General features: G+C 39.0%; 1 protein-coding gene across 14 annotated transcripts in view; it reads left to right on the forward strand.

Annotated features, from left to right (window-relative positions):
* Window positions 1-26,526, forward strand: part of DOCK9 (dedicator of cytokinesis 9) — a 352,890-nt gene that overhangs the window by 193,389 nt on the left and 132,975 nt on the right. For all 14 annotated transcript variants that reach the window (XM_072622068.1, XM_072622059.1, XM_072622061.1 and 11 more), the window contains exons 6-9: window positions 3,252-3,347; window positions 4,248-4,382; window positions 12,427-12,601; window positions 13,338-13,405. In XM_072622068.1, the coding sequence (XP_072478169.1) occupies window positions 3,252-3,347; window positions 4,248-4,382; window positions 12,427-12,601; window positions 13,338-13,405 (474 nt within the window). The remainder of the gene's footprint in view (window positions 1-3,251; window positions 3,348-4,247; window positions 4,383-12,426; window positions 12,602-13,337; window positions 13,406-26,526) is intronic.

Below are 26,526 nucleotides of genomic sequence, written 5' to 3' on the forward strand. Positions count from 1 at the left end.
TCTTCAGTGAGCTTTTGAATCTCCTTTTCCATTTGGCTAATTCTGCTTTTGAAAGCATTCTTCTCCTCATTGGCCTTTTGAACCTCTTTTGCCAATTGAGTTAGGCTAGTTTTCAAGGTGTTAATTTCTTCAACATTTTTTTGGTTCTCCTTTAGCAGGGAGCTGATCTGCCTTTCATGCTTCTCTTTCATCCCTCTCATTTCTCTTCCCAGTTTTTCCTCCACCTCTCCAGCTTGACTTTCAAAATTCTTTTTGAGTTCTTCCATGGCCTGAGCCCATTGGGTGGGCTGGGACACAGAATCCTTGATTTCTGTGTCTTTGCCTGATGGTAAGCATTGTTCTTCCTTGTCAGAAAGGAAGGGAGGAGGTGTCTTTTCTCGGAGAAAGTACCCTTCAATAGTTTTATTTCTTTTCCCTTTTCTGGGCATTCTCCCCAGCCAGTGGCTTGACCTCTGAATATTCTCCTCACACCCACCTTGCCTCCTGGTCCTCCCAGCCAGCGTTTGGGGACTGAGATTCAAATGCTGCTTCCCGCCTTAGGGCTTTTGGCGGGGGCAGGGCTGCTATTCAGTGTTAGATTAAGATCAGGTGCTGAGGTCGGGACAGGGCCGCCTCTCAGGCCCAGTTCCCTCAGGGGCTTTATGCACAGACCTTCCACAATGGATCCAGGCTCCCGCCCGCTTGGGGAGCCCCTGTCTGCAGCCGCCTCTCAGCTTCTATCTCCCCAGGGGGGGGGGGCCGAGCCATGGGGGCACCCCACTCCCCTCTCGACCCGCCAAAGAGACTCTCTCACCGACTCTCGTCACCTGGGGGGGTGAGGGGGGGCTTGTGCCACCAATGGAGATCCCGTCCCTAAAGCCTGCTCGGATCTGTACCTCTCGGAGCCACGGCCGCCGCAGGTCCGGGCTAGCCTCCGCGTCTGCAGCGCGACGGACCTTTTGCGAGAGGTTTGCAGGTCCCTCTGTGGGTGGAGGGACCCTCGTGGCCGCAGGATATCCCGTCCCCGTAGCCCGTTCGGATCTCCTCCTCACGGTGTCGCGGCCGCTGCAGGGCTGCACTCAGCTCCCAGTCCCGGTGCCCAGTCCACAGCGCAAAGAACCCCCCGCGAGAGATTTGCAGGTCTCTCCGGAACAGAAATCTCCCTCGCTCCAATATTCCGTGGCGTCTGGGTGCAGAATTCACCGTGGGTTGGTCCCCTCTAGCCGTTCTGTGGGCTCGGAGCTATGTGTATGTGCGTCTTTCTTCTCCTCCTTCTTGGCTCCGCCCCCATATTATTGTTTCCCTTTTAACTTTGTCATTAGTAAAAATATTTGTCAAACAGAACTTCTTATAACAGGTGGAAAACTGGAAAATCAACCATCTCCCCATAACATGTTTTTACTCATGCTTCTTTGAAAGAGATAATAGTGGTACTTGCTTAGTTGACAAAATGAATGAAATGAATTTTCTTTTTAAATTTTGCTATTCTTGTTTATCTCTTTGCTCCCCCAAAATTTCACAGGAATTGACTGATTGGTTTCTAAGGCTTGAATTTAATAGGTATTCCTGCTGTGGTGGTGGCAAGATGTAACACTCATTTATCAGATCTGGCACATTACTAAAATATATCATCATCTGTACTCTCCAACTTTGAATTGTGGTTATTCACCACTATGATGAAAAATAACTGAAATTAAATTTCTAGAGGGAGATATCTTCCCTGATTTCTCTAAATTAATTCTTCAGTTTATAGAACCATTCCTTTTTTTTCCCCTTAAACCTCTGCTACCTTTACAAATGGGAAGAGACTATAGCTTAGGATGGTGGAAAATATGCAAATATATTAAGGCATTTTTGTTGTTGAATCATTTTTCAGTCATATCTAACCCTTCATGATGCCATTTCTGGGTTTTCTTGGCCACAATACTGGAGTAGTTTGCCGTTTCCTTCTCTGAGGCAAATAGAATTAAATTACTTGCCTAGGGTCACACAACTAATAAGTGTCTGAGATTTGATTGGGGAGATATAGAGATATTATTTATACAAAATTTATGGTATAAGATACTTAATATTAATTAAACTTTAATACTTACAAACCAGTGTTATGTTGAAAAGATTCAGAAACAAGATCTAGGATTTGTTTTCCTCAAATGTTGTTTGAATTAAAAAAAAAAAAAGAAACACATTTCTAGTGAGATTCCAGACCTAGACTGATATGGGACAAGGAATCAAATCTCACTGTGTGTTCCCATCATTTATTCTTCCTTTAAACTAAAAGCAGGTGAAAATGAACTTCAGATATAATCTCGAAATGGAAGAGAAGTCACAGAAAGTCAATTTGAGTGTTTGTGTGTGTTTCTAAGTAGAGAGGTCAGCTAGCTGATTGTAGATTATAAGCCTCAAGGATTTTTTTTTAGCATCAGCTAGTTAGAGCATCTCCTCCCCTCGACAGCTTCTCATTTGACAGCAATAAAAAAATGCTGTTGGGAATGGACATGGTCAAGTGAAAGGAGCCCTGGTCCAGGAGTTAGAAGGCCTGGGTCCAAATCACACCTCTGATGCTTTCTACCTGTGTAATCGTGGGTGAATCCCTTCACTTTTCACTTTCCTTATCTGTAAATTGTGAGTGTTTGACCAGGTGACCCCTGAGATCCCTTCTAGGTCTATGGCTATGATTCTGTGGAATAGTAATCAGTAGAGGAGAGTGCTTCTGTGTTCTCCTTACTAATTTGCCTTTTGCTGCTTCAGTTTTTCTGACTCTTTTTTCCTCCAATTCTTTTTAAAAAATCCTTTGTCTTTCCTTTCCTTTCTCCTTATTCCAAACGGAACCCACAATTTTCTCCATGCTTTCTCAATTTCTTTGCTTTCACTCCCTTTCTTTACCTTTCCCTGAACCAAACCTCTGGGAAGTCTTCCAAGAATTTGATGTCCTCTTACCATGTGGGAGTATAATCTGAAAACATTTTTCATGAAACTGGGTGTGAGCTCACAGCTTGAGTGGTCAAGCATGGCATATACTTTTATACAGTTCATTTAAAACTTGATTTTAAGAAACTATACTGTACGATTTAGGATTCTTCTAATTTACAAATGAATGTGGGACTTACTACTCAGTATTGACTTGTAATGTGTATGTGTATTGACTTAACGATGCTTATTTCTCCAGAGTGACACAAAGGAGATTTGAGAAGTATGAGTAGTATACCAGTTGACCAAATTTTCTAGAAATACAGTTGTGAATAAAGAATTAACAGTATTTTCCCTTCTCCTAGGATGCTGCATCCCTTGGATCTCAGAAAGGTGGCATAACCAAACATGGATGGCTGTACAAAGGCAATATGAACAGTGCTATAAGTGTGACCATGCGGGTAAGGCAGTGTGTCATCCTGAAATCATTTTATCCTTTGGTGACAATGCTAGAAATGAATGGCTGCATTCAATTTTATGTATAAAACAGATAGCATTGCTTCTATCAACCAGTCATACTTGCTTTTTCCTAGCTCACCCTGAATAGCTGAAACAGATTAAAGGTGATATCTGAGAGAGCTGAGGTTTCCTCCTCTGTCATGGTAGAAATTGTTACTATCTATGCAATATCACTTATAGAATGTAAACGTCTTGAGCTAAATTCAGCTTCTCCCAGGACTGAAATAAGGACCACTAATTAACTAGCACATTAAAAGAAAAAAAAAGTGTGTAAGTATCATGAATGTGTAAAGAAAGTAGTTTAAAAGAGAAGCCGTGCGCCAAACATTAATATAGAGAGTATGAAGGCTGAACAAAGGCCAAGGTCAATAATTAGGTAGATATAGAAGGGAAGAGGTAAGAATAGTAGGAAAATGGGAAAGAAAAAAGTAAATGTATAGAAAAAATAGAAATGTAGATTGTGGTTACTCATGCTGAAAAGGCAATGAGAAATATGATAAAGCATGACATTCTAGTGGTTTAAAAAAAGTTATCTGAATTTTAATGGCTTTCATTCTTTCCAAAATGGAATTTATACCATTGCTGCTAGTAATATTACATCATATTTGTATTCCCTAGATGAGGGAGGTAATTCTTAGAGGTTAAATTGATTAAGAGAGTTAAATACTGCCGTTATATTGTAGCTTATTCTAAAATCTGGGAATGTTTACTTCAGCCCAGTCAGTTTTGGAGCTATCTGAAATGATAGTTGTACGTCTTCATAGTTTGAATTATCTGTAGAAATAATGAGATCTTTATTTTGTTTTGAAATGATGACAGCAAAATTACTTTTTTTCTCTTAGTCATTTAAGAGACGATTTTTCCACTTGATTCAACTTGGTGATGGATCCTATAATTTGAATTTCTACAAAGATGAAAAAATCTCCAAGGAGCCAAAAGGATCAATATTTTTGGATTCTTGTATGGGTGTAGTTCAGGTAAATTTGAAATAATTGCATTATTAGGTTTTGTGGTTAAATTGTAAATGTGGAAAAGCAATTTTAAAATAGGTATAATTACACTGGAAGTGTTGTATACAAACGTTCATTTAAAAATCATTGAACAACTGCTATGTTCAGATTTTACCGGAGTACACAATGATGTCGAAGATACGGTCCTTGCCCTCAACAAGTTTAGAGTCTAGTGGGGGAGATAAGGCAAATAAACAAACAACTATGTAATTCAAGACTGAAATGCGCTAAGGGCCTTAAGAGAGATACAAAGCCAATTATGTGGGAGGTTTTAATTTTTCCAAACAGTTAACAGAAGGAAGTTCATTTAGCCATAATATGGAAAGAGTACTCAACAAGGACACAGCACCAGTTTACTTGAGCATCCCTTCCCTCTCTGACTTAGCCACATGCTGCTGTGACCTCAGGGACAGCAGTTCCTACCTTCTCATGATCCAGTTTAAAATCTGGAGAGGGTGCTTCCGTTGGGTTACTTAAACTGAATTGAAGTAAAGGGGAAAGGAAAAAGGAATAAGCATTCATTAAGTGCCTACTATGTGTCAGGAACTGTGTATAAATATTACCTTTTTTGATTCTCACAACACATTAAGGTAGGAGCGGTTATTAAGCCTGAGAGGTAGGATCTATTTTTATTTCCGTTTTTTATTTAATGAAGCTGAGGCAGACAGAGGTTAAGTGACTTGTTCAGGGACACACACACACACACACACTTTCTGTATCTCTGTCTCTCTGTCTCTCTTTCTCTCTCTCTCCCTCTCCCAGAAAGTATCAGAACCTGGATCTGAGCTCAAGTTTTCGTGACTCCAGCCCAGTGCTCTATCCGCTGTGCCATCTAGCTGCTTCTTTCTGAATTTGGCATAAGATACCATTTTAAGATTTGGAAAGACAGATTGTATAATTCACCCCAGTTTTACAATTGGGGAGGTAAACCTAGGGAGATGAAGAAACTTCCTGATGTATTACAGATCCGATAGATAGTAGCAGAAATAAGACTTTAAGTTTTGTTTCTGTGTGTGTGTGTGTGTGTGTGTGTGTGTCTATGTGTATTCTCTTGTATATTCCAGTACAGATTACTAAAGGAGAGATGGTTTATTTATATGCTCTTTGGGGTTACTTTGGAAGGGGCTTTAGGGTTGTTTTTGAAAGCAGATAAAATTTCCAGTGGTTTTGCATGTATTTTACCCCATTTCTTTATCAGACCCACCAGGAATATGTGGACTCATCATTCTCATTAGCTTCTCCCAAAAGGCCAGAGTAGACAGCGATTTCAGTTCATCTCCTTAGGTGCTAGCCTGCCATATTCCTCCATGTGAGGAATGTGAACAGTCGCTGCCCACCTATGCGTGCTGTAGTTAAAGGTGGAGGTGATTTTTGGAGGTCGTTCATCTCATTCCTTTCATTCTGATGGAGATTCTTAGGCACCAAGAAGGGGCTCGTTGGTCGTAGAATCAGAATTTGATCCTGTGTCTCTTGACATCTAGTTAAGTGCTCTTCATATCACTCTCTGCTACCTTTGTATGGGGCTATTGAACAAGAGTACTCTCACCCACCATTCTGTGTTGGGCATTTGCATATGGGCACCTTCATTTTCTGTGCCTATGTGTGTAGTTGGGCTACCTGATCTACTATGTAGCACCATGTCATGGATAATAAGAGGTTTTATCTTTTAAGATGAGCTTTATATGTGTCTCCCATTGGTTGAAGCACCCTAGGAAAAAACTGCCTCCGTTAATAATTCAATAAAGAAACCTGGGGTTATCAACGGACACTGATGGAGAACTTTAATGGTAGTTGCCCAAAGTATGTAGCGGAGCACAGCATCTTGTGTGGGATTCCTTTAGTTGACGTTTCAATCGAGCTCAGTTCTGGAAACCTTTCTGGCTACTTTGAGTTGACCTTTACAATGCTAGCATTAAAGGATGAAGTTTGAAGCAAAACACATGTTATTGTGTGTGGTATTTGGCAAGACAGCTTTTGAAGCCATACGTAATAAGAGCCAGAAAAACAACAGCAGTCTGGCTGGTTTATTATAGTATGTGAGAGCCTTTGCTATGTGTACAGCACAACATGTCGATATTCTGTTGGACTGCAGAATTAAGGAGATCTTTAGTACATGTATTTCAAAGTCCAAGTTGCCATCTTGCAGGGAAGACTCTTTCTTTGTACTCCTTTGGAATAAGGGCATGGCAGGAGTGGTGTGGGCATATGTTTATTTGCTTTTAATAAATTGCATCAGGCTTTGAAAAATTATTAAAATAATTTATGCTTTTCTTAAAGATATAATTATTCAGTCTCTTGCATAAGACTAAAGAGGCCATGCCCTTCTTAAACAGGCCTATTCAGTGAATGGGCATTACCTCTCCCTAAGTGAGAACCTGAATAGACCTTGGATCCTGGGTCATCTCCAGTCATTCTGATGAGTATCTGGTCACTGGATTCAGATGGCTCTGGAGGAGAAGTGAGGCTGGTGACCTGCACAGCCCTCTCTCACTCAAAACAAAGTCAAGTGCAAGTCGTGTCATTGTTTCTCTTATGGCATGGTCTTCTTTGGCAACTAAGGACAAGTACAACAACAAATGGTTTCCTAAAACTCCTTGGGGGCAGTCAACAGAATCCAAGTGTTTATTAGATTTTGCTTACATTTGCTTATTTTCTACCTCATGTGATAAGAGAAGATATATTATGGTTCTTTTAGAACAGGGGGTCTTCATCATTTTTTGTGTCAGTAATCTCCTTTGGTCTGGTGAAACCTGTGGCTCACTTCTCAGACTATGTTTTAAATTGTTGAAGAAAATGCTCATTTTTAGTTAGGGATTAGTGAAAATAAAGATGTAATTTCTTTTTCCATCCAAGTATCAAAATGTCCTGGAAATCTATCCATGAACTCTAGATTAAAATCCCTTGCTTTAGAATCATAGACTCTCCAAGGTGGAAGGTTAGGATAAGTTGTCATCTTTGGTTCTACCCTGTCATTTTATGGATGAGAAAATTGAGACTTGGTGATTTTCTCAGTTTCACATAGCTAATTCAAAAACTGTCCTTTGTTTTCTTTCAGGTCCCCTGGGTACTTTTTAGATTGGTTCAAGTGAAGTTAGTTATTCTTTAGATATGCCTTCTTGTTTCATTAAGGAACAATTCCCAGCTGTTGATCTATATTGTTATATAGATGAAGTGCCCAAATTCTTAAATGGTGTTTAGGAAAGAGTATATTGCTATTGAGGAGGAACTTTTAAAAGAAACTTAATTTAATTTAAAAAATGAACAAAGATCCATTTTCTCTTTCTTTTACCTCTATCTCCCAAGATGGAAATATTCTAAACCCTCCCCTCTCCACCACACACACAGAACAATACCATTGTAACGTATAAGCATAGGCAAGTAAAACAAATACCCAGATTTTCCAGGCTCAAAAAATAGGTTGAGAAGTTATTTAGGACCCTCCCCTCTCCCTGAAATTCTATCAAGAAGCATTTTTTAGAAAACAGACTTAACACAGATCAAATATTCTCACTCCTCAAAATTTAAGAAAATCATAACATTTCTTCTGATTAGACTCCATAGAAATAATATTTGCTTTTTTTTATTAAGGTCTATAAATGGATTATTAATTTGAAGATAAAATATAAAATATGCATGTTTTCTTATTATTAGTATCAACTATGGTGATCTAGTCAATGGACTGGTTTCTTTTAAGCCTCTTCTCCCCTTTGTAAAAGAAAATATTTGTCTAAAATCTTTAGAAGTTGTTTATACGTAGCCTATCAAGAGAAACATTAGCAATGCATTTGTACTTATAATTGTTTGCCTTTGGAGTGTTTAGTCCGGAAACCTGATCTGTCATCATTCTTTGCAAAGACAGGGAACCAATAAGTCTTGATCTTCTTTTAGCAAGTATTAGGTGCCAGTGATGCTTATACGCACCTTGCATATTTCTGTAACTGGGCATTCATAGAAAAATATTTGTTCTTCCAAGAAATATGTGGATACATAAGCAAGGATTTTCAAAATAATAGTTGAATTTAATTCAGTAAATTTAATTTGGCCAACATTTATTAAGTGCTTGTTATGAAATTCGTTGAACGTTTATGAAGCATTTGGGGTGTATGAGTATTGAAGAAGGAAAAGCACTGCTGGTGTGAAGGCTTTCTGAGCTCTTTCCAGGGCTGCTCATCCACTTTTGGTGTCTACCTAACATTTAAATCTCACCTTTGGCTCTAAGAAGCTATGGCATCCACAGTAGGCATAGCCCAGTAAAACATGTCAACAGATAAGCTAAACCAACCTGAAGATGACCAACAGGCCACAGACCCATTGGTGAGTTAGGGGGCTGTCTACCCAAGCATGGTCCAGTGGCCATGAAGGTGGCTGACGTGGGCACCACGGTACACTTAGGGCTTGGTTAGACATTGAAGATACCATGGTCATCCACTACATCCTAGGTCATTACCACTTGTTCAGTGACCCTGGAAGAGAGAGTGAGGCTAATGACTCTGTGCAACTCTTAAATTCACTTCACCCACAAGTCAGGACATCCCCCTGTAGTATCATGGGTCCTCTTTGAAAGCAAGAAAGCAGCTGCTATATGCAAGGCACCATGCTTGTTGTTGGGATGCCAAAGTGGAAAATGTCTTAACCTGCAAAGATCAGGTTAAGTGTCAGATGAGAGAGTTAGTCATGTTCATAAATAGGGATTTCACAAGGGAGAGGCCAAAAGAGTTCAGAAAATAGTATATTTAATATGCTTGAATATATTAAAATATATTATAATATTTATAATTATTGCATAATAGTAATATTATAATATTTAGCATACTCGTAGTAAACCTGGGAAGGGAAATGAAATAAGAGAAGACATTTGAACTTGGTCTTTACAGTCAGTTTATGCAAATGAATGGAAGTAGAAGTCAAGATGATATCAAGGCTCAGCACATTGGCTACATCCAATTTGATTGGACATAGAATATGGGAGGAAAAATACAGCAAAGTCAGGAAGAAGAGGCAGTAAATGCCAGGCTGTGAAGGGCTTTCAGAAGCCAAACTAAGGAATTTATGTTTTGTCCTATATCTACAAGGAACCATTGGAGACTTTTGAGCAAGTCATTGACATGGCCAGATCTTTGCAGAGACTATTTTCATCTTTCTTCGTATCCCCAGAGTTTAGCACAATGCCTGGCATGTAATGAACGCAATAAATGATTATTGAAGGATGAAGGCCTGGATTGAGTGATTGATTAGATAGAGAATGGAGATAGGAAACTGTTATGATAGTATGGGTGAAAGCTCTTGAGGGCCTGAACTTGGGTAGTGACAGAGAGAGTGGGGAGGAGATGATGAATGAAACAAAAACCATGGAGGTTGAATTGATAAAACATCAGCTCATTGGGTTTGAGGAGCTGGGAAAGTCAAAAGGTGGTTCTAAGGTTTCCGTTCTAGGTGAACATGGAAGATGGTGATGGTGTCATCAAACAAAGTAGGAAAGTTGACAAGAGAAGCATGTTTTTTCCCTACTAAAATAGCTGGGGGGTAGTTAATGAATTCAGTATTAGAAATGGTGATGCATTTGAGATGCTGATAGGACATCCAGCTAAAGTGCCCATTAGGCAATTGGGGAGGTGGAACTAGAATCAAGGTGAGAGATTGGGCTAGATATATCATTTTTCTAGTCATCTGCCTAAAGGTGATAATTGAAGTCATGGGAGTAGATGAGATCACTAAGGCAGAGATTATTTATATTAAGTGAAGAGGGCTAAAGATACAGAACCGTAGGGGACACCCACATTTAATGGGTGGGAAGGTGAAGATAAAGAAGTAGTCACAGGATCATAAGTTCTGAGTAGGGGGGGAAGACCTTAGAGACCTGTGGGTCCAACCCCCTTATTTTACAGAAGAGTAAACTAAGGCTAATTTTGAAAGTTGGATAGTCTGCTCTTAAGGGCATGTTCTTTGTACAGTTACAAAGTCCATTCTTATTTGTTCATAGATGCATTCTTGGGAGACAGGGTGAATAAGTGAATTTGCCCCACTGAGGGACATCTCTAGCTGGTGGTGGGACAAAAAGGTTTGAGTGCCCCAGCGTGTTTTTATTCAGGTCCCTGAAAGGGAAATATTCCTGCTCCAGGAAGAATGGAACATTTAGTGAAATGATAAGTAAAATGAGAAAGCAATAAAGTCTTATTTTATATATTTAACAAATGGATGAACTAGACTGGAGTCCTGTGTCTTAATACAGTGAAGTAAAAAAATTTTAAATTCAGACTCATGTACTCTGTCCCTTAGTTTTTTTTTCACTTTCTATATATGACAACATGTTTCCAAATATTAAATTGGGTATGTTACAGGAATATGCTTATTTCCAAATACTCCTTCCTTCTTTTTTCTTTCTTTTTTCTTTCTTTTTCTTTCTTGCTTTCTCTCTTTCTTGCTTTCCTTCCTTTCTCTTTCCTTCCTTCCTTCCTTCCTCCCTTCCTTCCTTCCTTCCTTCCTTCCTTCCTTCCTTCCTTCCTTCCTTCCCTCCCTTCTTCATTCCTTTTTTCACTAATTCTTTCCAATTTTCCTCCAATATCAAGTGTTCATTAAATTCTAAAAGACTTTAGAGATTATTTGATTTAATTCTTTCACTTTTATTTGCAAGCCCAAGTTCAAAATCGCACAAATTAGTGAGAGAACTGAGACTAGAATCTTGTCTCAAGATTCACATTGTACTTAAGTCCTTTTTCTTACCTTTGTGTTAGATTTCCATGGACATTCTCAGATGGATGCCAAGTATTTAGCCTTTGAGATCTTCAGGACTGTTAGAATATTTCACTGTGTAATTGGCTAGCACTACCTTTCCAGTTCCACGGAGTACCCCCACGTACCCCACAGAACAGTGGAGAAGGAAAAACAAACTAATCCAACAACAACAAAAAGCCTCCTCCACCTCTGACTTCCTGCCTCCTTTCCTGTCTCCCTTCTGGAGGTACAGCTTGGTTCTGGGTTGAGCCAAGAATCAGTGATCTGCACCCCACTTAGCTTGTGCTCTCAAGAAGCTCCATATCATCTCCTCTTTTTTATGGCAGGTGGGGAGTCATATTATACTGACCTGTCATCAGTGTGGGGAACTCCCTTCACTGAAGCATATCAACAACTCTTCATAACTTAGTGTCTTGGAAAATTGCTGAAGACTTTGAGATATTAAGCAACTTGTCCATACATACCAGAGGCAGGACATTGTTCCTCTAAGGACAGCCTTATACCTGTCCTCATACCATACTGTCTGTCACTGTCCTTTTAATCCACTGTTTCATGAATTTTCACTTTTTACTTCTTTGTGTAAATATATTGACATTTTTGAGGTGGGATGGTGAGGCAGTTTGGGTTAAGTGACTTGCCCAAGGTTACACAGTTAGTAAGTGTCAAGTGTCTAGTCTGGACCTGAACTTAGGTCCTCCTGACCCCAGGGCAGGTTACGTAGCTATCTCAATATATTAACATTTTTCTGCTTTCAGTCTAGAAGTAAATAGGTGCAAGTAAGAGAAGCAGGGAACTGGGTAAGTGTTCCAGGCATCTTTTAGTTGAATGTATATTAGGACCCGCCTGGTTAAGTATTCAAGATGTAGTGCTTGATTTTAGAAATGGAATATAAATCCCTTTTTGGGTATAGGACTATATCTGTGATTTCATTGGCATAAACAACTGGCGATTGAAGAAACTCTCTAACCAGCACTGGTTGGTACCTTCTGGGCAACTGTTAGAAAGTTAGAACACTCTTAGATCTCTGAAAAGTGAGGTGACTTGTGAAGCTCAAGCAGCCAGTTTGGGTCAGAATTCTTGTTCCTGTGACCCAGCTCTCTCTCTATTACAGTATTTTTTGCTTCCTCTCTTTTAGATATAAATTGTAATAAATTTGGAGTATTGTTTAAGGAACTTGAAAAGCATTCATTGGTCAACAAATTTTCTTAGTGTTAAAGAAAAGTGAATCCTTGGGAATTTCTGAGTTGTAAAATGTGGTCCATTCTTTTTTTCACTTTAGAACAACAAAGTCCGGCGCTTTGCTTTTGAGCTCAAGATGCAGGATAAGAGTAGTTATCTTTTGGCAGCAGATAGTGAGTTGGAAATGGAAGAGTGGATTACAACACTTAACAAAATTCTGCAGCTCAATTTTGAAGCCGCAATGCAAGAGAAACGAAATGGAGAAGCTCATGAAGGTAAGTTGATCAAGACTGACTTAGCGGTACTGTTATAGTGTGTAATGTATCGTGTTGCAGTCACTAAGTTGTAAGCTTCTTGAGGGCGGGAACTTTTTGTTTCCCCAGCTCTTAGCACATAGTAGGTGCTTAATAACTGTTTATTGATTAATTGGCAATTGAAAGACTTTTATTGCCTTTCCTTCTCCTATCTCCACCCATTACTCCCCCTCCCCCCCAAGAATTTTCCTCTGAGATTACCTTCTATCTACTCTTTATGGGCAGAGATCCTATTTTTCCTTTTTTTTGTATTCCTAAGGTTTAGTACAGTGCTTGGCATACAGTAAGCACTTCATAATTGCTCGTTGGCGGACTGATTTTTTAGGGGTTGAATAGTGGAGAAGAAAGTAAAGCCTAGAGGAAAGACCTAGCATTCTCATTCCATTAATGTAGCAAGAGGTTGCATAGGACCTCTCCTGACAGTGAAAGAAAGTGATAAGTTGCTTCTGCAGCATTTTTTTAAATAGGAAGAATTCGTTCTCCTACGTATTTTCAAGTCAGGCAAATGATCTCTACAGAGTTTCCTTGGATGCCTGGATCCGACTAAACTGGTGGGAAAAGCCATGCTTCGTTACTCCCAATTGATGTTATGTCTAAATCCAACAGAGTGTAGAGAAAAGAAACTGCCTTCATATCCCTGTGTAAAATAAAGCATTTTTAATTACCGGTGACTGAGATGATCTGTTTTGAATTGTAGATGATGAACAAAGCAAATTGGAAAGCTCTTCCTCTGGTTTAGATAGTTACCTGCCTGAACTCGCCAAGGTAATCCGTTCTTTAAAGCTTCTGGTGTTGGTGGGATGAAATTCAAACATTGCTTTATTTGTTGTATCTGTTGGAAACTGAATTATACCTGCTGGACTTATTAGCAGTTAGTTTTCCAAGACTTCTGTTTATTTCTTTATGTAAAGGCAAATGATATGAGCTGCAATGTTGTTAGAGCAAAACAAAAAAAAAATTTTTTTTTGAGTCAGACTTCAGTTTATTTTGCCTGTGACACTAAACAGATGCTCAGGGGCAGTTTTAACTTTTTTTTTTTTAAATGATACTTCTAGTCATTGAATACTGTTTTGCAAAAGCTAGGAGAACAACCAAGAGCCTGATGAATTTTTTTCCCACATGATTATAGTGATTTGCATTTCCCAGGTCTGTGTGGAATTGACCCTACCTCCACCGGAGATAAATTCTTCATTCAAGCAAAAGAAATTAAGGTTAAGTTTGGGATTGAGGACCATTGATAAATATCTCATGCCCTGGGTTACTACAACACTCTGCCTAGTGTTTGCTCAAAATAGAAGTGTTTGCTGGTTGTTTTAAACTTTTTAATGAAGAAGGAACAAAAAGAAAATTTTCATTGTCTTACTTGCTGTGTTTTTTTTACTGTTCAATTTTTTTTTTTTTTGAGTAGGGAAGAAGGCTCACATTAGGAACTAAGTTTTGACCTTGAATAATCACTCCAGAATATGTTTTAATTTTGGTGCTGCTAACGTACCTGATTGTGGCGCTGTGGCTAGAGTGCCCAGCCTGTCATCTGGAAGATTCATCTTCCTTAGTTCAAATCTGCTGTTGATCACTTACTGGCTGTGTGATCCAAGGCAAGTCACTTAACCCTGTGTGCCTCAGTTTCCTCATCTATAAAATGAACTGGAAAAGAAAATGTCAGACCACTCCATTATCTTTGGCAAGAAAACTCCAAATGAGGTCATGAAGAGTCAGACATGACTGCACAACAACGTATCTGATAGATTGTAATTGATTTACAAAAGTACAAATAACAGTGTGCTGGCATTGAACTCTGACCTTCATTTTCAAGCAGAGTTCTTTTTCTCCAATATCAACTCTCCTCCTACAGTAAGAATTTAGGTACCTAAATTTCTTTAGGGTTTGGAAGTAACCACAGTGTCTTTTTTAGCACCTACCTATTAAAGCTAATTTTAGTACTGCCATTGTAAGTTCCTGTTTCCACGAAGTTGAGGTCAGGCAATGTTTTGGTTCCTCACTCTAGGTTTCTATCTTTGTATTTAAAGAGTTATTCAGTGCTTTTTTTCCCTTTTCCTTTATATCACTGAGATTTGCCTTGCCATTGCTATCCTTTGAAAGATCATGAGTACTTTTAAATCTTTCCTGACAGGTTCTTAGACTGCTGAAATACCTCTTTATGAGAGTGAAATCCAGAAAATAATTGTGTAAAATCTAGTCTATGAACCAACTTGGTACCACCAACTAGAAAGAGTCCTCTTTTAAGTCCAAATGTTAAATAGCTTTGAGTTGATAAATAGTGAAATAGAATCTAGTTGCTAGCTATTAGAGAGAATGCTATTTTTGAATGTAAACGTTTCCAGCTCTAACAGACTCCCCTTAGGCCTTGAATTTTTCCACCAAGATTCCTTCCATTGCCACACATTAGCAGAAAACTGCATCTTTCAGGAACACATGACATCCTCAGTGAGCCTTTCCATGGGGAGACCACTTTTCACACTTTCCCTGACTCCCAAGTCCAGAAGGAAAGGTGATCTTAATCCTGTTTCCAGACCATTCCTCTACCATCATTCCTTAATGATCTTTCCTCCTGTGAGAACTATGCAGTCCATTTAGACTCCAGTCTTGTCACTGTCATCTGTAGACCCTTCAATTTTTCTCCAAACTTTTCATAAATTAGATCATGGCCTTCCTTTCCACTTGGTGACCATAATTATTGAGTATTATTATATTATTGTACCATCTAGCAACAAAATTACTTAAATTCTTATGTCTTTTCTGTCTCCGTGACCTTCTCTACCTGATTTAAGCCATACGCCCACGTGTCTTTGCCATAGATCTCACCATCCCTCAGATTTGAACTTCTTCCAAGATCCAGAACTTTGAATTTCTGATCTCTGACCCAAACCTTCTATCCGTTTACCCCTCCCCTTCTCAGTTACAGGAAATTTACTCTTCACCCTTTTTATGAACTTAACTCATCTTTCAGACATTGTCCTAGTTTTCCTCATCTACTTCCCCAACCTTAATCTCATAGTTTGCTGTTTTAATGTGTTATTAGTTACTACCTTAGAATCCTTGGTTTCCCTGAACCAATTGTGTTCTTTTATTCCTGTGCCTCAATGTGCCTGCTTGCTCCAGGTCTATTGAGGAGAATGAGGATGATGATGATGGTGGTGATAATGATGATAAAATAGCTAACCTTTGCTTAGGACTTTAAGGCTGGCAAAGCTCATTTTATCCATCAAAGGTAAATGGACATTGTCATGAACTTGAGCTAATCTTACCCATTACAAATTTGTGGCATCACCCTGATCCTCTGTAGTGCATGTCAGTGCCCTTATTTTATTTACCTTTATTGACACCTCTCTTCTACCAAAGCATGTATTCCAAAACATTTTTTTCCTTGCTCCCATTTTAAGCCCCTCATTAAAAAAATGAAAAGGATGACCTAGATTCCTCTTTAGATAGAGACCATCAGAAAATAGCTTTTCTCATTTACCCTCTTGTATTTTCTAAACTGACTGCATCTTTTCCTGCCACACAGTAGACACTTAATAAATGTTTATTAATTGATTAATTGGTTGGTCACAGAAGAGATTTGCTTACTCCTCACTCATGATAACTATTCCAAATAACCTCTTTGTCTCTGTCTCACCCAGGACCCTTGATCCACCTGTCATGAGTTTTTAGTATTCCCTTCTCCACTGGTCCCTTCCCATCAGCCCTACAAACATATTCAGGTCTCTCTCTAAACCACAAGAAACATGTGTTTTGACTTCTCCATTCCATTTTTTTCTTTTTTTAAAGTAAATAATATTTTATTTTTTCCACTTACATGTAAGGATAGTTTTCAACATTCTTTTTTTAATAAGATTTTGAGTTCCAGATTTTTCTTCCTATCTCCCATCTTCCCTCCCCAAGACAGCAAACAATCTGATGTAGGTTATACATATGCGGTTGTGTTAAACATATTTCCATGTTGTGAAAGAAGATACAGAACAAAAGGGGAAAGACACAAAAAACCCCCAACAAAAAATGAAAATAGTGTGCTTCGATCCGCCTTCAGATGCCATAGTTCTTTCTCTGGATGTGGATAGTCTTTTCCATCTCGTCACTCCTCTATTTCTCTTAACTGTTGCCCCATCTCTCTCCTCGTAACTGCTAGACTTCTGGATAACTTACATTTATCTGATGCCTTAAAGTACTTTACATATGCTGTCTTGTTGGATGCTCACAAGAAATCCTTGGGAGACGAGTGCTGCTGTTATCCCCATTTTACAGGTGAGGAAACTGAGGCCCAGGTTAAGCAGCTTATCTGGAGTCACACAGCTAACAAGGGTCTGAGGTGGGATTTGAACACAGATCTTCCAGACTTCAAGTCCCAACACTGTTGTTACTAGACTATCTAGTTGCCTCTGCTTTTTCATCACCCATTCTTTTTCTTTAGCTTCTGGAGGTTCCATTTGGATTTGTATAAGTCAATAAATCTGCAACTCCCAAACTAGTACTGATATTATCCAGGTCAGGAAATGATTTTACTCTAACCAGGTATGTGGTATCAGAAATGATCTCTTACTCCTCTGAGCTAGGAGAGTTCAGTACTTTATAACTCTTAAATGCTTATAAAATGCTACTCTTTGCACAATAATTAGGGTATACATGACATTTTCCCAGTTAATTATAAGCTCCCTGAGAGTAGGGATTTAAGAAAATTTTAAGAAAGAATCTTAGTTTGTACTTTGCAAGCACCAAAATAAAACAAGCATTTCCATATACACCATAAAACAGAAAAAGAGGTTGTTCATTGGAACTGTGACTCTCCATGATGTTCAGCTTGCTTTCTTTTAAAATATAAAAGTGTACCATGTAACTCTCTTTTTCTTTTTTTCCTTATTGAATGGAATTTTTATTGCATTGTGATATTGCATTTAATGTTTCTTCTTTTCTGCATTTGGTTGTGAAGTTTTTATTCCCTAATACATATTTTTTTTAGTATCTTATTTTTCCCCATTAAATGAAGGACAATTTTTAACATTCATATTTTAAAACTTTGAATTTCAAATTCTCTTACTTCCTCCTTTCCCAGTCCCACTTATTGAGAAGGCAAGCAACTTGATACATGTGTAGTCACATATAACTTTCAAAGCTTTCCTCTGTGTGTGTGCATCTTCCTGACCTTCCTTCTGTTTTGTTTTGGTTTTTTTTACTAAAATTGCTTACGTGATCCTCTTTTGTTCCTTTTCTCGGATTGCCTAGCTCCCTCTCCCTTCTATCCCCATTCCTAAATTGAAAAGAGAAAAGAAAAGAAAGCTTTCCAACATATGCAGAGTTAAGCAAAGCAGATTCATATACTGGCTATGTCTGAAGCTATGCATCTTGAATTGATGACCTCTCTGTCAAGGGTTGAAAAGCACACTTCTTTACCTCTCCTTTGAATTATAGTGTGTCTTTGAATGGAACAGTTCTAAATTCTTTCAGAGTTGTTTCTCTTTACAGTATTGTTGTTATTGTGTATGATGTTCTCACTTTACTTTGCAACGTTTCATATAAGTCTTTCCATGTTTCTCTGAAAAAAATCCTTCTCATTCATTTTGCAGTAAGTGGCTACTGTCAATCTCTCTTACCTCCTCTCCCCATCTGCCTCCCCTTCCTTCTTCCCTTTCCTGCTGTCATTCCTGTCTTAAAGACACCTTTCTGTGTATTTCTGTTATTTAGTAATTTTCAGCTTGTTTGATTCTTTGTGATCCCATTTAGGGTGTTCTTGGCAAAGATACTGGAGTGGTTTGCTATTTCCCTCTCCAGCTCACTATATAGATGAGGAACTGAGGCACACAGGGTTAAGTGACTTGTCTGGAGTTATGCAGACAGTAAGTGTTTGAGGCTGGGTTTGAACTTGTGAAGATGAGTCTTCCTGATTCCGAGTCCAGTGCTCTATCTGATGCATTTGGCTGTGTTGGAAGGACAAGACAGATAAGGAAGACTTCAGGAAACTTGCCACCTGGTTGGCGGGATGTAGCTCCTGGTTCATTTTAATCCCCAGAGCAGTTGCTGTGCTCACTACATCATGAGATACGGGTCGTACAGTAGTGTGATTAAGGCTGGTCTATTTAAGCCTGACTCTTGTTTTTAGGTTTGTTTATATAAAATGGGGTGGGAGCAGTTTGGAGGAGGACAGCTGGAGGTTGAATCATAAGATCATAGAATGTGAGAGCTGAAAGACAGCTTAGCGATCACCTCATCCAATGCATCCATTTTACAGGTGAAGTGTATCTGTAAAAATTTTAGTGCATGAACATAATTACTGCTAAATAGAAAAATTCTTATGGTAGGTCTAATGTTAAATAGCTGGAAGTCTCTAAACAACACTCTTGTGTCTTTGAACTTGCCCAGGGGTCCAATAATCACATCTGGTACCTTGGTTCAGGTCTTGGACTTTAAGTCCAGTTCTTTTTCTCCTTCACCATAAAAATGAAAGAATAAATGCCATGAGGGGAAGGTAAAACAGGGTATAATGATAAAAAAAAAAAGCTACCAGATGGAATAATAAAGGAATATAAAGGGATGGGAATAGGTGTGCTGGTTGGGTCTGAATTGTAGTGGAAAAGTAATAGAGCAGTGGAGGAATGAATGTGGGCGCTTGTTAAGGGTGTAATTTGATTAGTACAGCCTTCTTCCTGTTCTTTTCTGCCTCTGTCCACTCATCCTGTTGCTATGTTTTGTTTGTTTTTTGTGTTTCCTTTGTGACTGAAACATAGCTGTGCAGGATATGATTGACAGGAAGTTGTTTCAGTCAAAAAATACTTGCTATCTCATCCTCTAGATTTCCCTAAAGATTGCTTTTGCTTACGGGATGAATAATGTGGGTCCAAGCCCTTTAGACTGTTTTATAAGCTAATTGAACTGAATTATATATTCATTCAGTATTATATACTATCACGTTGAAGATTAGGGGACATGACCTTTGTATACCCAAAGCTTTTTTTTTTATCCTGTTGTCTTATTTGCAGCCAAACATGAAAGTGTTGTGAACATCTTAGGGCTCAGTATCTCTGGTATCTACAGTACCTTAGTTATATGATATCTATAGTTATTTATGACAACATGCACTATTTTAAACTTATTTTAGTTCCTCAAGGTTTCGTGATTTCATAGGTGAGGGGATTCCCTCTGCAGATGCAGACTGCTCCTCCTTCTACATCTTAGTTGACACTCTCTATGAGTTGCCATGGTTGAAAAAAACCCAAACCTATCCTTTTTTATAGTAAATTTTTTGGTGATGAACCTATCTAAGCCTAAAGACATTGTGGTATGGTAGTGAGAAGGCTGAATTTGGAGTCAGGAGATGCAGTGGAAAGAGTTCTGGATTCTAATTCAAAGGATCCAGGATTGAATGCTAGCTCTGCCTCTCTTATGTGTGACTTCAGGCAAGGCGTTTAACTGCTTTGTATCTTGGCTTTTTTATTTGTCAAAAGAGTAGGTTGACTTTTGCTGTTTAGTCTTCCAGTCATGACTGACTCTTTGTGACCCTATGGACTATACTGTCTATGGGGTTTTCTTGACAGAGATACTGGAATGGTTTGTCATTTCTTTCTCTACTGGATTAAGGCAAACAGAAAGTTAAATGACTTGCCCAGGGTCACACTAATAAGTATCTGAGGCCATATTTGAACTCAGGTCTTTCTAACTGTAGGCTCAGTGCTCTATCCACTGAGCCACCTAGCTACTTCCTATCTGTTGGACTAGATGGCCTCTAAGGTGCTTTTCAGGGCTAAGTCTATAAACTTATGAGACTTGAGTTCAAATCTTCCTTCTCACTAGACAAGCAAATTGGCCAACCTCACAGGGCCTCAGTTTACTCCTTTATAAAACAGGAATAAAAATATGCTGTAGTATATATAATGTATCAGAGGGTTGTTGTAAGAAGCAAATGGTATGCTATCTATACAGGGATATATAGGGATAGGGACCTGAACTGTGATTTTGTTGGTATATGGAACTCCCAAGTGAAGAATTTTCCTTTACCATTGTAAATCAATACCTTCTAGTCAGAGTTGCCTAGATTGCTGAAACATTAAGTGACTTTCCTAGCTAGAGTCACAGAGCCAGAATGTGTTAGGGGCAAGACTTGAACTCAAGTCTTCCTCTATCCACTGTGTCACACTACAAGTCTTAAAATTCTATATAAATATTGCTTATTGGAATTAAATTAGCTAGATTCTTTCTTCTAAAGTGGATGTGCAGTCCATCATTTGGACTCTAAGTCTTTCATTCTCAAGCAAGCTCACCACATAATAAGTACTCTAGAAATATTATAGTTATTATATTTATAGGTCGATGGGATCTGCCAGAGTTTTGTGTCATTAACATAACCTTTGTCCCGTTTATGTAACAATTAAGCATTGGTCTAAGTCTTTATTGGAGGCTTTTAAATTTAATATTTTGATTTAATAATTTAATAAATACACAACTCCTACCTCTACCACCAATCAAAAGTCAATTTCTTCCACAGAAAGTTATGGCAGAAACGATGGTCACAACTGGCCTGCCTGCCCCTATTATTGTCCATTGTTCTCTTCTAATTCAACAGCCAGCATTTCAACCTCCTAGTATCTGCCTAATACTTATTATTTGATAAAGGTTGTGCAATGCCTTCTGGTAGCCTTGGTTTTAGGTGACGTCAGAGAGTTTGTTAGTCAACCCCTGTCACCTCTTTGTCTAAAGACATACCAAAAACAAAACAAAACACTCCTGCTTTATTCTCCCTCTAACAGTTGCTCCTACTTTAAACTTGGGTCCACGCCAAATGAGAGTCATCTCCCTCCTAAATTGTTTTCAGCCTGACATTTTGAAACCAGAACACCTGGTTCTGTCACAAGCCCAACTTGTTCCCCACCCTAGTTATTGTTTTTGAACAAACAACCCTGTCTTTCCAGTTTCCACTCCATTATATTGACGTCTAATTCAATTCAACAAAGATTTACGTCAAGTGACATTCAGAAGATGTGTCTTGCTGTTTTTAACTAAGTAGGGGCTGGATATGGTTAGGGTGAACTAGTTCCCAGAATCCTTTGCTCTTGGTCACTCCCTATTTTTTTCTGCTTTTCTTTACTCTGATCTTGCCTCTATTTTTTTTTCCCCCAAGAAGGTCATTTCCTTTGCATTTTGAGATCAAGGAATTTGATAGAATTGTGATTGGGAAGGTAGCTAATCTGACTTTTTGAATTGTATTATGTCTTAGGAGACCTTTCTAACTGAAAAAGAACCAGAGCTGGGTGTGGTGGTCATTGCCTACAGTCCCTGCTTCTGGGGAGGTTGAGACTGGTGGATTACTTGAGCTTCAATAGGTTAAGCCAGTAGGGTGTCCACCCTAATATACTGAGCTTCTGAGAGCAGAGGGGCTACCAGACTGCCTAAGGAAGGGAAACCTGCTTGGGTCAGAAACAGAGCAAATCAAAGTTTCTGTGCTGATCAGGAGTGGGATCAGCCCATGAGTAGCAGCTTCACTTTCAGCCTAGGAGACTCAGTCTCAAAAAATAATAATTTTTTTAAAAGAACCATAGAGATGATCTAGTTTACTGGGAAAGGGAACTGAGGCCTAGAGAGATTAAGTGAATTTTCTAAGATCATACAACTAGTGAGTCACAGAGCTTAAGTCAGAATTGAGGCTTCTTTAAGTCCAATCCACTGCTTTCTTACCCACCCCTACCCCGCCACAACCCCCGTTACACATATGTGACATACAGTCTAGGATATAATAGGGTGTCAGAAGCATGGTTCCAATATCAACATCTGAACTAAAGTTCAGGTTCAGTGTTGAGAAGAAATGAGATACTCACAAGTCATTGAACATTTAACACAAGGTAGTTTGCTTTGCCCTGACACAGTAAGGATACTCATCAAAGAGAGAGTGGCTTCTCTGGATATTCTCCTCTACCTCCATCTCACCCCTCACCTTGTAGTTATCTCCCTGTGGAAGAGTGTCTGATCAACAGGTTGGGATAACATGAAGTCCTACTTGGATGGGCTTCAGAAGTCCATTTTCAAGGGATCCAGGTTCTATGGGGCTGGGACTTTTTATGTCCTTAGATGAGTGGGAAGCTATATCAAGGAAACCAGGGCCAATCAGGTTCCAGAGGCAACTTTGTTTTCTTTTAGGTAAAGTTTCTCCATATTGTGGGTGAGAGGAAGAAACTACCTCGGGGACTTGTCCAATTGGATGGGGAATATTCCTGGGGAAAAAAAGAATACAATTATTCTCAGAAGTAGTATAAATAACCTATAAAGGAACTTCATTTTTTTTTTTTTTTACATTTTCATCTTAGTCATGTTGCATAGAAGAATTAAAATGAATGGGAGAAAAAATAAAACAAAACATAATATAACAAAAGAGAAAATGATCTGCTTCATTCTGCAATCCAGTTCCATAGTTCTTTCTCTGGATGTGGATGGCATTTTGCCTCAGGCATCCATTGGGAATTTTTTAGGTTCTTTCATTGCTGTGAAGGGCTAAGTCTACCAGAAAAATTCCTCACACACTGTGGTTGTTGCTGTGTACAAAGTTCTCCTGGTTCTGCTCCTTTCACTGAGCATCGGTTCATATAAATCTTTCCAGGCCCCTCTGAAGTCTTCCTGTTCATCATTTCTTATAACACAATAGTATTCCATTGCATTCATATACCACAACTTGTTCAGCCATCCCCAATTGATGAGCATCCCCTTGATTTCTAGTTCTTGGCCACCACAAAGAGAGCTGCTATAAATACTTTTGTACATGTGGGACCCTTTCCCATTTTTATGATCTCTTTGGGGTACAGTGCTAGAAGTGATATTGCTGGGTCAAAGGATATGCACATTTTTGTAGCCCGTCGGGCATAAGGGGATTTCGTTTTAAAGAAAAAACATATTTTACTAAAAAGTTGCAGTAAATTTTCAGGATCCAGCCCTCTCTGTTTAAAAAAAAAAATCTAGGTGAACAAATTTTTTTTCTGACAATTTATCATTAGGGTGAGTACTTTCAACTTAGACTTTAACTTTTCGTATTTGCCATCTTTCTTCTGATTTTTACTGCAAGACCTTGAAATGGTAACCTATTGCCTCTGCACCTTCACTCTCTCAGAACTCAGTACTCTTTCAGTCCCTTGTGATTAGACTTCTATACCTGTCAGGGAAATTGCTCTCTCACCAGTTCCCAGTGACTTCCTGATCCCCATATCCAGTTGTCTTTTTTTCTAGATCATTCTGTGTCATTTGACACTGCCACTCAACCTTTCCTCTTAGATCCTCTTTCTTCTCGTGGCTTCTGGAATGCTTCTCTCTACTGATCTACCTTATACTTTCTTTCTATCTCCTTTGCTAGATCCTTTTCCTTATCCCTATAACGTTAGCATTTGCCCAATTTCTGTCTTCAACATCCTCCCCTCTCCTCCCTTTCCTTCTTCTCCTCTTCTCTCTTTTGATCTGCTCTCTTCTCTTCTCTCCTCTCCTCCTTTCCCCCACCTCTGTCTTCCATTTTCTTTTCTGACTTTTCTTATTTATCCCCATGGCATCTGCATAAATGACTCATATATACCTTCAACCCTGACCACCATGCCAAGCTTCTGACCAGTATTTCCATATGCTTATAGGACACATCACAGTTGATACCTCCAAAACTAAGTTTATCTGTCACTTTAACACCTTTTTTTTTTTTTTACTACAACTCTTTTTCAGTTCTCTAATTCAGATACCACCCAGTGTCCTATGCCTGAAACCTCATTATTTTCTTTGACTTCTTCCTTCAGCTCTTAGATCTAATCATTTGCCACTTGCCACATCCTGTTGATTGATGCTTCCCCCTCATTCTCCTGCATCTGTCCATTCCTGGTCATTCCCTCTGGTCCCACCCTAATGCACAGGCCCTCATTATTATCTGAAATTTTGCAATAATTTGCTCACCAGTCTCTATACTCCTCCCCTTCCTCCCACCCCGCTTATCTCTTTTGTATTCCTACCAGGTTAATCTTCCTCATGCTTAGTTTTGTTAATAACCATAGTCTTTTCAAAAGAGAACTTCCTTCTAAGATCCTTACTGCTTATGAAATAGTTCTAACTCATTAACCTACCTATTCAAGCCCTACATTCTGGCATACTTTCCATTCATCCATCCTTTCAGGCTTATCTTGAACTACTCACCTTCATGTGTCCTCTGTGCCAACCAAACTAAGACAGCTAGCCAACACCCAAAGACATTGTTTCTTTTCTTATCCCTGAGTTTGTTTTCCCTCCTTCTCTGGCTAGGATGTCCTTTCTCTTTCCACTTTTGGCAATTTTACTTTTCCCTGAAAGCCCCTCTGACTTAATGAAGCTTTCCCCTGATATCCCCAGTTAATAATAGTCTGTTCACCATTTAGGAATTATAGTCCCATAGGCTTGGAATAGAATGGTACCATGAGATTCAGCCCTCTCATTTTACAAATGAGGAAATGGATACTCAGAGAGTTTAAGTGACTTAAAACTTCTAAGTTTCTCAGCCAAGATTCAAACCCAGGTCTTCCTGACTCCAGGTCCAGTGCTCTATCCACTATACTAGGTTGCATTGCATACCTTTCTATCTCCATGATGCACTTATTATTGTATGTATATGTGTAATTTAACCTTCACGTAGGCTCCCTAAGAGCAGAGAGTCTGTCTTACCCAATCTTTGTATCATTCCCAGTGCTAGCACGATACTCTGTATTCTCTTCCTTAACAAGTGTTTGTTGAATTGGATTTGCCCCTAATTATTAAGCTTAGAGTATAAGTGGCATTAATACCTATACCGCTGTAGCTATGAAGGTTGCAAATTCCTGGCTTTTCCACATGTCTGCCCTTCAGCAAATGACTGCACCTGTTGGTCTCACTTAAGGCATATATATATCCCACTATAAGGGCATCTCCAAGACCTCTGTGATCACTTAGCCTTTCTGAGATTGTTCCCTGTTATTTAAAATGGGGATTCTGATATTTCTACTATAAGAGGGTTGTTTTGAGGCCCGGATGGAAATGCTTTGTGACTGGAAAGCCTAGAAAGTATCAACTATAATTGTCTTCTTTTGAAAACTATAACATCTTTGAGATAGTGGATGGAGTAGGTCATCCTCACCTTGTAAAAACCATTGTGGAAGATGTTTATAGTATCTAGAAGGTGGTAAGGAGAATGAGTAGGACAGAAGGGAAAAGTAGTTCTTCCTTTGAAAATTTTCACTGTTTTCCTCATTTCTGAAGGAATATGAAGTTCTATAAACAGTTCTTCTTCCTTTATCTCCTTTTTTACTCTTTCCTTTTTATTTTCATGTTTTCCTTTCCTTTCTTTTTTCTTCTAAGTACAGAGTGTTTGATAGATGAAGGGCAGCTGTGATCTCAGGGTTGCTTGTAAGAAATCTATTGCATTTCCTCCTCCCCCTCCCCCAGCCCTGTACTGATTATGGAATATCTAGAGAAGGAGTACAGATTGTTTTTTTTTTTTTGCCCCAAGACATGTACATTTTGGAATATTAATCCTTTGACAGCTTTCTTATGGCAATGAAGTTTAGGTTATGTCAGGATCTTCTTTCTTTTTAGACACCCTGTTTTGCTGAGCTAAGGCCCAGCAAGCAAGCTGTACCCTGAGCTTGGCATAACAACAATCCTTCGCACTCTCCCTCTGGATGAACTTTGCTGCAACTAAGTCATAGAATTGATGGTCCCTGAGCTTGGGCAGGCACCAAGAGGCCCAGACGTGAAGCTCTGCTATGAATGGACTTGTTGTTACTAGACACAGTGGCTGCTGTGTCTCACCACTTTGCTCCACCACACTGGACTGATTCTTTATCTGGTCACAAATATATAAATCAAGGTTAAGCCCCACTGTCTTGGGTCTCCTACTAGAGAAGGCCCTGACACGTGTC

The sequence above is a fragment of the Notamacropus eugenii genome, chromosome 6 (genome assembly GCF_028372415.1).
Source record: "Notamacropus eugenii isolate mMacEug1 chromosome 6, mMacEug1.pri_v2, whole genome shotgun sequence".
Lineage (NCBI taxonomy): Eukaryota > Metazoa > Chordata > Mammalia > Diprotodontia > Macropodidae > Notamacropus > Notamacropus eugenii.